The sequence below is a fragment of the Miscanthus floridulus genome, chromosome 2, assembly GCF_019320115.1.
Source record: "Miscanthus floridulus cultivar M001 chromosome 2, ASM1932011v1, whole genome shotgun sequence".
Taxonomy (NCBI): Eukaryota; Viridiplantae; Streptophyta; class Magnoliopsida; order Poales; family Poaceae; genus Miscanthus; species Miscanthus floridulus.
This window is the reverse complement of record NC_089581.1, coordinates 24,296,968-24,311,707: the sequence shown is the minus strand read 5'-3', so window position 1 is coordinate 24,311,707 and position 14,740 is coordinate 24,296,968. Positions and strand designations below refer to the sequence as shown.

Below are 14,740 nucleotides of genomic sequence, written 5' to 3'. Positions count from 1 at the left end.
ACCCTGATGAAATCTCCGCCTCGCGCGAGGCCTCTCGCGAGAGGCCTCGGCAAGGATCCCAATCTCCGTCTTGTCCGAGGCCCCGTGCGTCCAGCCTCGAACAAGACAACTATTCTCCATATCGCTCGAGGCTGGCTTGTCAATAACCCGTTGCTCCCGCCTCGATCAGCCTTCCCGACAGCATGTCACGTCCCATTAATACGTCAACCACTCCCGTAATCTCAGCCGGACGACGGCTCGACACCACGGAGTGGCCGACGGGACAAGAAGTCGCATCAACGCCATACCGGCTAAGACAAGGTGCGGCAGGGATTACCGGCCACTATGTTCAGGCACTGTGCCCATAATCAGGGCCGGCGCTACGCTGTGCCCCGTAACACACGCCCCGAAGACAGCGCGGTATGGGAAGTCTGGCCCGGGCCATCATTGCCTCCGAACCAGCGTACCAGATCGACCGCTCCCTCCGAGCCTCGGCACTCTACGTCAGGGTCTCGGCCATCTCGAGATTCACGTCTACCGAGACCCCCACCACGGTTCGGCCTCGGCACCAACCGAGCCTCGGCCTCGCGCATAGTCAATCCACGGCAACCCGCACGCTGACCGCCGCGCCCGCTTCGAGGCAGCCCTAGAGCTCTCATAACGCACAGGATCGGATGTGACCAGCACGTCGCCCCAGTGCTTCGAGGACGGACCACTCCGACGACCACGCCGCCATAGGAAAAGGCTACAGGGCTCGGACACGCCGCCTCCGTTCGCACGACGCCGTATAGTTAGCACACGTACTACCCTTGTCCTCTCTTCAACTATAAAAGAAAAGGACTTGGGCCATTTCTAGAGAGAACACATGCACCCACCAAAGCAACACTCTGTAACACACACACTTTCCTGCTGCCTGAGAGCAACATCTCAAGCAATCCGCATCACTCCTCGTTGAGACCTGTGACTAGCTCCCTCTCTCACCTAGCTTGTAACCCCCTACTACAAGCACTTCGGTGCAAGGAATACAAGATCGATCTCTCAGACTGGATGTAGGGCACCAATTGCCCGAACTAGTATAAACCTTGTGCCTCTTTGCATCACCATCTGGGATCGGGAACACACGGTATAAATTTACTAGTTGGTTGAGGATCCCCCGGTCTGAAACACCGACAGTTGGTGCACCAGGTAGGGGCCTCTACGTGTCAGTTTTGTCATCCCAACAAGTTTCGGATGGCAGACCCCGTACGACCGCTGTGTCTCGGCACGGTGGTCTGGTTTAGGAGCCTGGAGTTCATGTCTCTAGGGCACGAGTACGACATGGTACTCCTCACACCCCGAGCCCCGCCTGTCGACGATGACGTCACGCACCGATAGCCCAGGCGCAGGCGGCGCCCGGGCGGCCGCTCTCGCCGCGCTCGCCGGGCACGACGCGAGCAGGATCACCCCGATGCTATGCGAACCCAGGGTGACTCGCCGCTCTCCGCCGGTATCCTATGACTAGCTGTTGGCGCAAGGTCCCTGGGTGGGGACCTGTCTAGCCTGAGCCTAGACAAGGGAAAAACGCCGGTGGCACCCAGCGACGCCCCGACATCAAGCTCCGCTCCACCACTCCCTGAGGGGCCAACTCCGGCGGAGTAGAGCCAGGCGACGGCACCATCTCCATACCCCTTTGGGTTGAGAAATGCCACTGCCTCTTATGCTTACGCCTACACTTCCGCTCACGTGGATCTCTCAGGACGCCGCTAGCACTTCGCCCTCGACTTCGACACCACCATGTCGACCCACACCCATGCCGACTCCTCGGAGGAGGACGAGGCATGGGCTAGAGCAGATTTCTCCGACCTCCATGACCGCGAAACCATGCGCCGCTTCTTGGCCGCAAGTGACTATTGCTTTGGCTACTCCGACTCTGACGATGAAGGTACTTACGATCCCACTCATGAGTGCTTCCACATCGGACTTGGGATGCCAAGCACAGGCGACAAGGACGAGGGGGTAGGCAACCGTACTTCGCTTCATCAGGGAACGGGAGATGCCACACCTTCACGAACTGTCCCACCAGCAGCACGGAACGAGAACCTTGCCCTCGGACAATTTCGACGCCTGGACCTAGAGCAGCTCCGTGAGCTTCAGGCCAAGGTCAAGCAAGATCGACTCCTTTTGCAACAGCTCTGAAACACTCTCGATCAAGAGCAGCAGGGCCGTGGTGATGGCGGAGGAGCCCGGTGGTGGGCCCATGATGTGCACCACCGCATCAACGACGACGAAGGGGACGATCGTCCCCCAACCTTCAATCACGCTAGCCAGAATGTCATGGCTGCAGCGATGCTAGTGCGCGCGATGCCCGAGCCCTCTACCACGAAAGGGCGACGGGTTCGCGGCGAGCTCCGGGATCTCCTCGAGACCGCCGCGGTGCAACAGGCCGAGAGTTCCGCCTCTTGGCGGCGTGGGGCCGCCTCGGACCTCCCCTCGGCACCGCATCGGTAGGATAGGGAGGCCTCGGTTCATCCCGAGCCCGCTCGGGCGCCAACAGCCCACGGGGTCCCCGGGTGGCTCGACCGCCTCGGTAACTAATGCGAGGTGCAGGCAGACCATGAGGTGGTCAGCAGGCGACAACGCCACGATAATGAAGGACCCACCCAGGGCTACCATCCACACTGAGGTGGCCATTATGATAGTGAGAAGGATCATAGTCCTTCTCTTGAGCCGCCTGGTCCTCGGGTCTTTAGCAGGGCCATCCGCAACGCTCAGTTCCTAGCCCGGTTTCAACAACCAGCCAACCTCACGAAGTATAGCGGCAAGACCAATCTTGAACTCTAGCTTGCCTATTATCATTTGGCTTGTCAGCTAGGTGGCGCAGACGATGACCTACTCATCATCCCCAACCTCCCCTTGCTCTTGTCAGACTCGGCGCGAGTCTGGCTCGAGCACCTTTCTCCCTCTTAGATCCACAACTGGCGCGACTTGGTTAGGATCTTCATCGGGAATTTCCAGGGCACATACGTGCGCCCTGGAAACTCTTGGGACCTTAAGAGCTATCGCTAGAAACCAGACGAGTCTCTCCGAGACTTCATCCGGCGCTTCTCTAAACAGTGCACCAAGTTGGCCAGCGTCGGTGACTCAGAGATCGTCCAGGCTTTCCTCTCTGGCACCACCTGCTGAGACTTGGTTCGAGAATTAGGCCGAAACATGCCACGCTCCTCGACATCGCCACCAACTTCGCCTCGGGCGAAGAGGCTATAGGGGCCATCTTCCCCGAGAACGACGCTAAGGGGAAGCAGAGGGATGAGGCCCTTGAGGCCTCGGTTCCCCACCTCCCCAAAAGAAAGAAAAAGGATCGCCAGGGGAAGCGGGCCGTCCTCGAGGCTGATCTAGTCGTGGTCGCAGAACGCAAGAATCCCCGAGGCCCTAGGGACCCCAGGCCCTTCGACGATATGCTTAAGAAACCCTGCCCTTACCACTAGGGCCCGGTAAAGCACGCCCTCGAGGATTGCTCCATGCTGCGGCGTTACTACGCTAGACTCGAACTCCCCAATGATGATGCCAAGCAGAAAGGCACCAGCGACCGGGACGATGACAAGGACGACGGGTTCCCCGAGGTACACAATGCCTTCATGATCTTTGGCGGACCCTCGGCGTGCCTTACGGCACAGCAGCGAAAGAGGGAACACCGAGAGGTCTTCTCGATCAAGGTGGCCACTCCCCGGTACCTCGACTGGTCTCGGGAGGCAATCACCTTTGATCAAGATGACCACCCCAACCATGTCCCGAATCCCAGGCAGTACCCGCTCATCGTCAACCCAATCGTGGGCAACACTCGGCTCACTAAGGTGTTGATGGACGGAGGCAGCGGCCTCAACATTCTCTATGCCAGCACCCTAGAGCTCTTGGAAATCAACCGGTCGAGGCTCCGAGGCGACGCCGCACCTTTCTACGGCATCGTGCCAGGGAAACGCACGCGACCCCTCGGGCGCATCGACCTTCCCGTTTGCTTCGGCACCCCCTCCAACTACCGCAAGGAGGTCCTTACCTTTGAGGTGGTCAGGTTCAGGGGAACCTACCATGCCATCCTAGGGTGGCCATGCTATGCCAAGTTCATGGCAGTCCCCAACTATACCTACCTCAAGCTCAAGATGCCGGGTCCCAATGGTGTCCTCACGATTGAGTCCACGTACGAACATGCATACGACTGTGACATCGAGTGCATCGAGTACGCTGAGGCTCTCGTAGAGGCCAAGACCCTCATTACCAACCTCGACTAACTTGGTGGCGAGGCGCCTGACTCCAAGCATCGTGCAGGGGCGTTCGAGCCTGCGGAGGCCATCAAGCTCGTCCTAGTCGACCCCGCCTGCCCTGACGACCAGGCGCTGAGGATCAACGCCACCCTCGACATCAAATAGGAAGCCATGCTCGTCGACTTCCTCCGTGCGAATGCCGACATATTCGCATGGAGTCCCTCGGACATGCCGGGCATACTGAGGGAGGTCGCTGAGCATGCCTTGGACATCCGAGCCGGCTCTAGACCGATGAAGCAACACCTGCGCTGATTCGACGAGGAAAAGCATAGGGCCATCGGCGAGGAAGTGCAGAAACTCTTGGCGACCGGGTTCATCAAGGAAGTGTCCCACCCGGAGTGGTTGGCTAACCCTGTGTTAGTTAGGAAGAAAAATAGGAAATGGAGGATGTGCGTAGACTACACCGGTTTGAATAAAGCCTGTCCAAAAGTCCCCTTCCCATTACCTCAAATCGATCAGATCGTTGACTCCACTATGGGGTGCGAGACCCTGTCTTTCCTCGATGCATACTCTGGTTACCATCAAATCAAGATGAAAAAGTCTGACCAGCTTGCGACTTCTTTCATCACCCCATTCAGCATGTACTGCTATGTGACTATGCCTTTCGGCCTCAGAAACGTAGGGGCCACGTACCAGCGGTGCATGACCTAGGTCTTTGGCGACCACATTGGGCGAATCGTTGAGGCCTATGTGGATGACATCATTGTCAAGACCAGAAAGGCTAAGGATCTCATCGACGACTTGAAGATAGCCTTCAAATGCCTTAGAGAGAAGGGCATCAAGCTCAATCCCGAGAAGTGTGTGTTCGGGGTCCCCCGAGGCATGCTCTTGGGATTCATAGTCTCAGAACGCGGCATCGAAGCCAACCCAGAGAAGGTCTCGGCCGTAACCAGCATGGGACCAATCAGAGACCTTAAGGGAGTGCAGAGGGTCATGGGATGCCTTGCCGCCCTGAGCCGCTTCATCTCGCGCCTCGATGAAAAAGGCTTGCCTCTGTACTGACTCTTGAGAAAATCCGAGCGCTTTTCTTGGACCCTCGAGGTCGAAGAAGCCCTCGACAGGCTCAAAGCGCTGCTCACCAATCCTCCCGTCTTGGTACCGTTGGCCAGGGATGAGGCCCTCTTACTCTATGTCGCCGCAACAACCTAAGTGGTTAGCGTTGCCGTAGTAGTAGAAAGGCAGGAAGAGGGGCATGCTCTACCTACCCAACGACCTGTTTACTTCATCAACGAAGTGCTCTCCGAGACCAAAACACGCTACCCCCACATCCAGAAGCTGGTCTATGCCGTAGTCCTGGCCCAGCACAAGCTGCGTCACTACTTCGAGTCCCACCCAGTGACTGTGGTATCGTCTTTCCCCTTGGGGGAGATAGTCCATAACCGGGAAGCCTCAGGTAGGATAGCCAAGTGGGCTATCGAGCTTATGGGGGAAGCCTTGACTTTTGCGCCTCAGAAAGCGATTAAGTCTCAGGTCTTGGCTGATTTTGTGGCTAAGTGAACCGACACCCAATTATCACCTGCTCAAGTCCAGACAGAATGCTAGACCATGTACTTCGACGGGTCTCTGACGAAGACCGGGGCAGGCGTGGGTCTCCTCTTCATCTCACCCCTCAGAGTACACATGCGCTACATGGTGCGGCTCCACTTCGCTGCCTCCAACAACATGGCCAAGTACGAGGCCCTCGTCAACGGCTTGCAAGTCACCATCGAACTTGGGGTACGATGTCTCGATGTTCGGGGCGACTCGCAGCTCATCGTCGATCAAGTTATGAAGGAGTCAAACTGCCTCGACCCCAAAATGGAGGCGTACTGCCAGTTGGTATGTCGCCTAGAAGACAAGTTCGATGGTCTCGAACTAAACCACATCGCGCGGAAGTACAACAAGGCCACCGATGAACTGGCAAAGATGGCCTCGGCACGGGCTCTGGTCCCCCCGAACGTCTTTGCCAGGGACCTCCACAAACCTTCCATTGACCACATCTTGGTAGCAGAGGAGGGCTCACCTGTCGAACCCACGACAGGGCTCGATGCCCCATCCGCTGCCGAGACTCTCTCGACCAAGCCTGAGGTCATGGAAGTCAACACCGAGCCTCCCCAAACCGACCAGGATGCGGACTGGCGAATCCCGTTCCTTGATTGGCTTGATCGGGGGGAGCTTCCTAGTGACAGGACCAAAGCCCGATGGCTTGCGCGGCGAGCCAAGACTTACGTCCTCTACAATGACGAATTGTATATACGAAGTCCCTCCGGTATCCCCCAACAATGCATCACCGCCGAGGTAGGCCGAGCCCTGCTTTGGGACTTGCACACAGGGGCCTACGGGCACCATGCGGCGCCTCGGACACTCGTAGGAAACACTTTCCGCCAAGGGTTCTACTGGCCGATGGCGGTTGCCGACGCCACCAAGCTAGTACGCTCCTGCGAAGGATGCCAGTACTATGCTCGGCAGACACATCTCCCGCCCCTAGCCCTCCAAACCATCCCCATCATGTGGCCGTTCGTCGTGTGGGGGCTCGACATGGTTGGGCCTCTGCAAAAGGCCCTCGGGGGCTACACCCATCTACTGGTAGCAATCGACAATTTCTCCAAATGGATCGAGGCTTGTCCGATCAATCGAATCAAATCCGAGCAAGCAGTGCTGTTCTTCACTGACATTATCCACAGGTTTGGGGTCCCTAACACCATCATCACCGACAACGGGACACAGTTCACCGACAAAAAAATCTTGACGTTCTGCGACAACCACCACATCCGTGTGGCCTGGTCAGCCGTAGGACACTCAAGGACCAACGACCAAGTAGAGCATGCCAACGGCATGATCCTACAAGGCCTCAAGCCAAGAATTTATAACCGATTGAAGAAGTTTGGCAAGAAATGGCTCGCCGAACTCCCATCGGTCATCTGGAGCCTGAGGAACACTCCAAGCTGAGCCACGGGGTTCACGCCTTTCTTCCTAGTCTATGGGGCCGAGGCCATCCTCCCCACTGACTTGGAATATGGTTCCCCAAGGCTATAGGCCTATAACAAACACAGCAACCGCACCACCCGAGAGGACGCCCTTGACCAACTGGAGGAAGCCCGAGACGTCGCGCTGCTACACTCGGCTAAATACCAGCAAACCCTACGGCACTATTAGGCCCAGCGCATCCGAAGACGAGACTTGAAGGTAGGCGACCTGGTGTTGAGGCTAGCGCAAAGCAACAAGGGTCACCACAAGCTGACCCTGCCATGGGAAGGACCGTACATCATTGCCCAAGTGCTGAAGCCCGGAACCTATAAGCTAGCCAACGAGAAGGGCGAAATCTTTACCAACGCTTGGAATATAGAACAGCTACGTTGCTTTTACCCTTAAAATTCCAAGCATTGTATATATTGTTTTTTGGAATACAATTGAAAAGCGTTCTTTAGTTGTTTGAGAAACCCCCCCCCCCCGAGCCTATCGTTGGTCTTGGTAATACGATGACACTGTAAGGGAGACTCAGCTCTACCTCCATAGAACCGAATCTCTCTCGAGGGCTAGATGGGGGATTCCCCCTAAGTCCCACGCACCATTTTTTTAGTCGTTTTTCGAAAAAAAATCCTATGCCAAACCCTCTAGCACGCTCTGACGAATCGGTTGCGGAAAACCCAAGGACCAAAAGAATGTCTCAGGGCCAGAAGGCTGGTAGAGTCGTGAGACGGCCTAAGCCTCCGGGCTACGATGCTCCCTCACCACCTTTCGCCTAGGGGACGGCTTAGGCTCCAAGGAGGTTTTTTGTAAAGAAATCAGATCAGAGACAACAAGAGGGCAGAGGCTCAGAAATATAAGACAAACGATTAAAGAAACACGAGTACTTTAAAAGAAAGGCCTCAACGGCCACAAGCGTTACAATACAAAGTTAATTCCTACTCTATTTACATGGCCGCTTGGGCCCAGGTTAGGGCTCAGGACCTCCAGCATCGGCAGACGGTGGGGATGGGACCACCTCCTCTTCAAACAACATTGCCAGCATTGTGCCAGGGCCTTCTGCCACCTCCAACAGCTTCATCACCACCTCATCGGCCTCATCATCATCATCGAGCAAGACGTAGCCATTGCTGATGGCTTGGAGGTCAACACCGACGTAGTGCGAGGCGATGACGGCCAGTGCGCGCTTGACGCCCGTATGCAGTGCTCCTCAGAGCCGCTCACGTACTTGACCACTCAGCGCAATCAGACGGCTCCCAAGGGAGCTACCTAACTGAACCCCCTCGACCACCAGGGCCTCGTAGGTGGCACGGGCGGCACCCTTTAGCGTGTCGTGCTCCCTAATCTCGGTCTCGAGCACCGTCTGCACCGCGACGGAAGCCTCGGTGGCCCGGGTGACCTCCGCCTCCGACTCTGCACCATAGGAAATGGAAAGGGGTTGAACGAGAGGAAAAACAAGCCAAATAAGGATGGAAGCCTATGGAACTCACCCTTGGCCTTCAGCTCCCAGCGTCGGGCCTCTACCCGAGAGGCCTCGGCCTTCTCCTTCAGGCGCTGGGCCTCGACCCGAGAAGCCTCAGCCGCCCTGGAAGCTTCACTCCCCAGCTCTACGTCACACCATGAAGTTAGGGAGCGAACATAAGATAAAGCGAATAAAACGAGGGGACTAGGACTCACCCTCGGCCTTTCCCCTCCAAACCACAGCCTCGGTTCGCGTGGCCTTAGCTGCTACAAGGCCCTCATCCAAAGCACCTTTCGTCAACTGGTGCACACTCTGTTCCACTCCTAGCTGCCCAGCAAGAGCCTTGCCCGAGGCCGTGGCTTCTTCGGCTCGAGACCTAAAGGCGTCCCGATCACTGGCCACGTGGGTGAGCTCCTCCTCCAACTCCTTGACCCGCGCCGTCAGAGGGGCGAGCTGCTCTTGAGCTGTGGCCGCCTTGACCTTTGCGTCAGCACAACAAAGGCGGAGGTCCTCCACCTCTGTGCTCCGCGCCAACAGGAGCTCGTTGGCACCGGTAAGAAGGCCTTTCTACCACTGAAGCTGGTCCTAGATGTCCCTCTCCCGCCAGAGAAAAACTGACTTCCTAAGGGACTGGGTCTCGAGCTCCTAGGGGAAATAGAACAGGGGTCAATGCCTACAAAGAAAACTTAGAAAAAGACCACCGCATGAGAAAAGAAAGCACGAACCTGGGCGACTCCGGACAAATCGTTGGCCACCATGGATAGCGCTGTCCATAGTGACCGCTCCACCAGCTGGCAGTACTGCTCGAACATGTCCCAGCGACCGCCCTCGGCCGCGTCCTCGAGGGCAAATAGAGGCTCCACCCCAGGGTCGTCCCGACTCTACCATAGGACACGCGGGTGATCCCACCTGCGGTGCTCGGGTCGTACTCGTGCGAGAGCCGAGCTTCCCTCACTCGGGGTTGGAACCGGCTATTCCACGACACCGGCCACCTCAGCGCCGGCCATCTCCTATGCCTAGGAAGTATCATCAGAGGATATCGGAAGAACTTCCACCTCCCAGGCGCTCTCCCGCAACGACGGCGAGCCTTGAACCAAGGGTGCCGCCGAGGCCTCCGCGGCCCTCGTCTCCACTTCCTGGGCTGACAGCCTCGCTGCAATCACGTTAGCCTCGGTGGTCCCGGGGACTTCGGCCCCCACCACTGTGGCCTCGACGGTCGTGGGGGCTCTAGTGCCTGCCGCAGCGACCTCGATGGTCCTAGGTGCCGCGGCCTCCGTCGCCCTAGCCTGTGAAACCACGAGGGCCTCGATCCTGGCGACCTTCGCGGGCAAGGGAACCTCGGCCCTATCCAACCCACGGGCCTTGCCATCATGGGGCAGAGGTGCTCCCTCCCCCGCCTTTGTCAGGGCCACCCTGGTAGCCCCTCCTTGGGTGGCCGGCTCCTTCGGGTCGGCCCTCGCCGACGCCGCGCCACGTTGCAGGGCGGCTTGTGCCTCCGCCACCCAGTGGGCGGTGGAGCTAGGGTTAACCTTGAGCGCTTTTAGGGGCGCTAAGGTAGGCACCTCCGTAGGCCGCTTTTGGCTAAGGACAAAGTGTTTACAAGGTCAGCATAAGACAAAAGAATGGACGGAAAGCACTGTGACTCCACCAAAAATACACCTACCTCGAGCGGGGCGGCAACCGCTTCACCACGGTGACCCTTGTCCATGTAGGCGATGGCAGCGATAGAGGCACGGCCTTTGTGTCCATCGGCACCGGATGGTCCTCGACGGACCCCGACGCCCCCTCGGTCCTCTATGGGGGTAGTTGCGTTGCCCTGCTGCCACCTGCTCCACCGCTGCCGCCGAGCCCATCGGGCTAATGGCACGCTTGCCCAATGCCTGCTCCTCGGGCGTGTCGGCCTCGGCCCCGAGGTGGGCAACCGCCGACCCTGGGGTAGCTCCTCCTCCTCCTCCTGGGAGCGCTGGGCTGCTTGCCAACGCTCCAGGCACCGCCTCCCCTATGTCAGGGAGATGGTCCAGGGGACCCCGCCCCGTCTCGCCCTCGTCATCCCTGTCCGAGGCATCCGTCGATATCGATGGTGACGGGGACTCCTCCAATAGGAGGCCATCCTTCTTTTGCTGGCGGCGGCGCTTGTCCACTTCCTTGCGTACGAGGATCTTCTTCGTGCGCTTCGTCGCCTTGGCATCCTTCCATTTTTTCTGCGCCTCGGCGTGCACCCGGTTGATCGCCCACCGCCTCGCGTCCTCGGGGACAGGCGGCAGAGAGGCGCGCACGTCCCTCATCCCCTGTAGGAATGGCGAACGCACATAAGGGAACAAGAAGTAAGGAGAAACAGAGAAGACTCAGGGGCTGCAGCGGTGCGTGACTTACCAGTGAGAGGAACCCCCGCAACGGGCGCATCACGATGGGGTCAGGTTGCTGCCCCTCAGCTTCGCCTCCACCATCTCCCCCACTCGATGAAGAATTTCCTCATCGGAAAGGGTGGAGGAGGACATCTAGATGCCCTCATTTGGCTTACCCGGACTCATCTCGAACAGGCGCCGCCGCCGAGCCATCAGCGGTAGCACCCTTCGGCGGTGGAAGGCAGCCACGACCACAGCCGCAGTAAGGCCATGGCTCTGTAGCCTCTCCAGCCCCTCTAGAAGTGGCTGTAGCTTAGGCTGATCCTCCCTCGGGACGCTGTACTTCCACCTCTCCGGGCAGCTCCCCACAATTCGCCCAGTGTAGGGGGGAAGTCCTCCATCGTCGTTGCGAAGATAGAACTAGCTCGTGTACCATCGATGATTGGATGACGTGAGCTGGGCCAGGATGTAGAGGTGCTGGTGGTCCTGACGCACTTGGAGAGTGCAGCCGCCGGCCCTCACCGCTTTCCTCATGCCCGACGTGCCCGTCGGCTTAGTGGTGTGCCCGGCCTGGAAGAGATGGAGCCACAACTCCCAATGGGGAGCAATCCCCAAGTACCCCTCGCAGACAGCGATGAAGATGGCTGCCTGCGCGATGGAGTTGGGGTTGAAGTTGTGGAGCTCCACGCAATAGTAGTGCGGGAGCGCCCACATGAACCGATCCACCGGAACGCCGAGGCTGCGCTCGTGAAAGGAGACGAAGCTCACGACATAGCCGTCATGAGGCCTCGGCTCCGGCTCGCTCGACGGAGCGATCCACTCCGGCCTATTGGGGTCTATCACTGGACGAAGGAGTCCGTTGTCGACGAGCAACTAGAGCATCTCTACGGTGATGTCAGACGGATCCCAAGGGTCTGCCTCGATGACAACGATGTCGCCGGCCATGAGTGCGGTGGAGGGTTCGGATGCGGTGGTGAGTCTCTCTCTCTCTGGCTCGCCCTTCTCCCTTCTTCTTCTTGGCGCCCGCTGCTCTAGCGACGGCTCGATGGGGGCAGAACTAACACAGGAAAGGTAAGGTGAGGAGGGGCAAGGCTCGTTGCATATTTATATAGGGTAAAGGCGAAACGGACGGGCAATGAAATTAGGGAAGTTTCCCTCGGATCCGGCGTGGTTAACCCCGATCCGATTTGACCGCCCATGTGCCCACCTTTTTCTCATTAATTATGGGAACAGTTATGTCCCATCCACCATGTCGTGCCCGACCACTACGATAGCAGGCGTCGTTCTGTCTCCCCAGAAAACCGCCTCAAAAGGCGCGCCAGCCGTTGTCGAGCCGATGGGGAAGATATTCCCCCCCTGCCCTATTCCTTTCAGATGAAGGAACCGGGCTCTGAGCCTATTACGGTCCAGGGGTTCGAAGGCTGGGCCCCTAGGGGTTTTGATAGCCGCCCCAGGACAACAGAGTCAGGGACGACCGCGTGCGAGCCCACACGGGGCCGAGGCCCAAGCAAGCAAAACGCTCGGGATGCTCTAAGTCATGTCCGAGACCGGCAGGGAGGTCTCCGAATGGGATCCCACCGTAGGGAGGCGCCAAGCCACCAAGGCCCAGCGAACGGCCTTGGCACCCACTAGAGAAACCCTTCGGTACTCTTGGAGTGCATCTCTGGACCGCTAGCCATCCCCTAGCAAATGGGGCACAGGCCTCCACTCGGACTTACCCGATAACAGCTCACCGGAAGTGCCAACGCTCGTGCCCACCGAGGGTAGCCTGACACATTAAACCCCTCCTTCTGAGCGAAAAGGAAGCGTGAGGGTCATACAAAAAGCCAGGGGAACCCCTAACGGACCTCTTGCTCCGTGTAGAGGCTAGGGGGCTCTTCCTGCAACCTTGCCGAGACCTAGCAACCCCGGCTCGCACTCGAGGGGGCTCGACAAAACAACCCCTCCTTCCGAGCGAAAAGGAAGCGCGAGGGTCATACAAAAAGCCAGGGGAGCTCCTGACGGCCCTCTCGCTCCGTGCAGAGGCTAGGGAGCCCTTCCTGTAGATATGCCGAGACCCTACAACCCAGGCTCGCACCCAAAGGGTCCTCAGCAAACAAACCCTCACGCGCGAGGGGCATACAAAAAGGTAGGGGAACTCCCAATGGCCCTCTCGCTCCGTGCAGAGGCTAGGGGGCTCTTCCTGCAACCTTACCGAGACCCAGCGGCCTAGGCTCGCACCCAAAGGGTCCTCAGCAAACAAACCCTCACGCGCGAGGGGCATACAAAAAGGTAGGGGAACTCCCAATGGCCCTCTCGCTCCGTGCAGAGGCTAGGGGGCTCTTCCTGCAACCTTACCCGAATGGGCTCGGCAAACAACCCCTTCCGTCCGAACGAAAAGGATATGTGAGGGTCAAACAAAAAAGGCAGGGGGACCCCTGACCGCCCTCTCGCTCCGGGTGGAGGCTCAGGGGCTCCTCCTGCACCCAAGACAAAGACAAACGGCCTAAGCCCGTGCTAGAAGTTTCGTTACAAACACAATAAAGGGCACCAAGCCCGTTATGTCTAGGGGTTCGAAGGCTAGGCCCCCTGAGGTTTCAACAGCCGCCCCAGGGCAACAGAGTCAGGGATGACTATGGGCGAGCCCACGTATGGCCAAGGCCCGAGCAAACAATCGCTCAGGGCATCCTAAGTCATGTTCGAGACCGACAGGGAGGTCTTCGAATGGGATCCCACCGTAGGGAGGCACCGAGCCACCGGGGCCCAACAAACGGCCTCAGCACCCACTAGAGAAACCCTCCGATACCCTTGGAGTGCATCTCTGGACCACTAGCCATCCCCAAGCGAATGGGGTGCGGGCCTCCACTCGGACTTACCTGATAATAGCTCACCAGAAGTACCACCTCTCATGCCCACTGAGGGTAGCCTAGCACATTCCACCCCTCCTTCCGAGCAAAAAGGAAGCATGAGGGTCACGTAAAAAGTTAGGGGCACCCCTGATCACCCTCTTGCTTGGTGCAGAGGCTCGGGGGCTCTCCTTGCAACCTTGCCAAAACCCCGCGACCCGAACTCGCACTTGTGGGCTCGGCAAATACAATAAAAACTCCTCACTCAAGCACGAAAAAGCCCCTAGAGGAGTAAAATCCACTCCTCTAGGGCCTCGAGGGCTACACCCGGCGGGTGCGCTCGCTCGCATCCACCGAAACCTCAAGAAGCGAGACACAATCCCTATAGGAGCGGCTGCAAGCCAAGTCTCAACAAACCCTTAGGGAGAGTGCACGTACTCCCCCTAAGGCTCGGGGGCTACTGTCGGGTACCATAAAATGAGGTACCCCGAGCATCCACCAAAAGAGTCACTTAAATTCCATCAACAACAAAGCCAGAAGGTAATCCATGGGTTCATCACCAGCCCCATCGTGACCCACTAGCTCTCCGCCTCGCCTGAGGCCTCGCACAGGAGGTCTCGACACCCTGACAAAATCTCCGCCTCACGCGAGGCCTCTCATGAGAGGCCTCGGCAAGGATCCCAATCTCCGTCTTGTCTGAGGTCCCGTGCGTCCAGCCTCGAACAAGACAGCTATTCTTCGTATCGCTTGAGGCTGGCTTGTCAATAACCCGTCGCTCCCGCCTCGACCAGCCTTCCCGATAGCATGTTACATCCCATTAATGCGTCAACCACTCCCGCAATCTCAGCCGAACGACGGCTCGACACCACAGAGTGGCCGACGGGACAA

At 58.3% G+C, this 14,740-nt stretch overlaps 2 protein-coding genes across 2 annotated transcripts; both read right to left on the bottom strand.

The window, feature by feature from the left end:
• Window positions 1–8,430: 8,430 nt before the first annotated feature.
• On the bottom strand, window positions 8,431–9,494 carry LOC136536223 (uncharacterized). Its single transcript, XM_066528590.1, has 4 exons — window positions 9,408–9,494; window positions 8,898–9,162; window positions 8,711–8,827; window positions 8,431–8,633 (listed from the first exon to the last, which is right to left on the bottom strand). The coding sequence occupies exons 1-4, from the start codon at window positions 9,492–9,494 to the stop codon at window positions 8,431–8,433; spliced, it is 672 nt and encodes a 223-aa protein (XP_066384687.1).
• A 204-nt stretch (window positions 9,495–9,698) lies between these two features.
• On the bottom strand, window positions 9,699–11,085 carry LOC136536222 (uncharacterized). The gene is made up of 3 exons (XM_066528588.1): window positions 11,056–11,085; window positions 10,498–10,970; window positions 9,699–10,263 (listed from the first exon to the last, which is right to left on the bottom strand). The coding sequence occupies exons 1-3, from the start codon at window positions 11,083–11,085 to the stop codon at window positions 9,699–9,701; spliced, it is 1,068 nt and encodes a 355-aa protein (XP_066384685.1).
• Between the last annotated feature and the right edge of the window lie 3,655 nt (window positions 11,086–14,740).

Excerpts from the sequence above, each read along its gene's own strand:
- LOC136536223 (XM_066528590.1), bottom strand. The coding sequence starts at position 9,494 with ATGTTCGAGCAGTACTGCCAGCTGGTGGAGCGGTCACTATGGACAGCG. Across the intron at positions 9,163-9,407 it reads ATTTGTCCGGAGTCGCCCAG|GTCAAGGCGGCCACAGCTCA; the intron begins GTTCGTGCTTTC and ends GCTGACGCAAAG. Across the intron at positions 8,828-8,897 it reads TTGGAGGGGAAAGGCCGAGG|AGCTGGGGAGTGAAGCTTCC; the intron begins GTGAGTCCTAGT and ends GGTGTGACGTAG.
- LOC136536222 (XM_066528588.1), bottom strand. The coding sequence starts at position 11,085 with ATGCGCCCGTTGCGGGGGTTCCTCTCACTG. Across the intron at positions 10,971-11,055 it reads TGCGGGGGTTCCTCTCACTG|GGGATGAGGGACGTGCGCGC; the intron begins GTAAGTCACGCA and ends CCATTCCTACAG. Across the intron at positions 10,264-10,497 it reads GTGGAGCAGGTGGCAGCAGG|CCAAAAGCGGCCTACGGAGG; the intron begins GCAACGCAACTA and ends CTTTGTCCTTAG.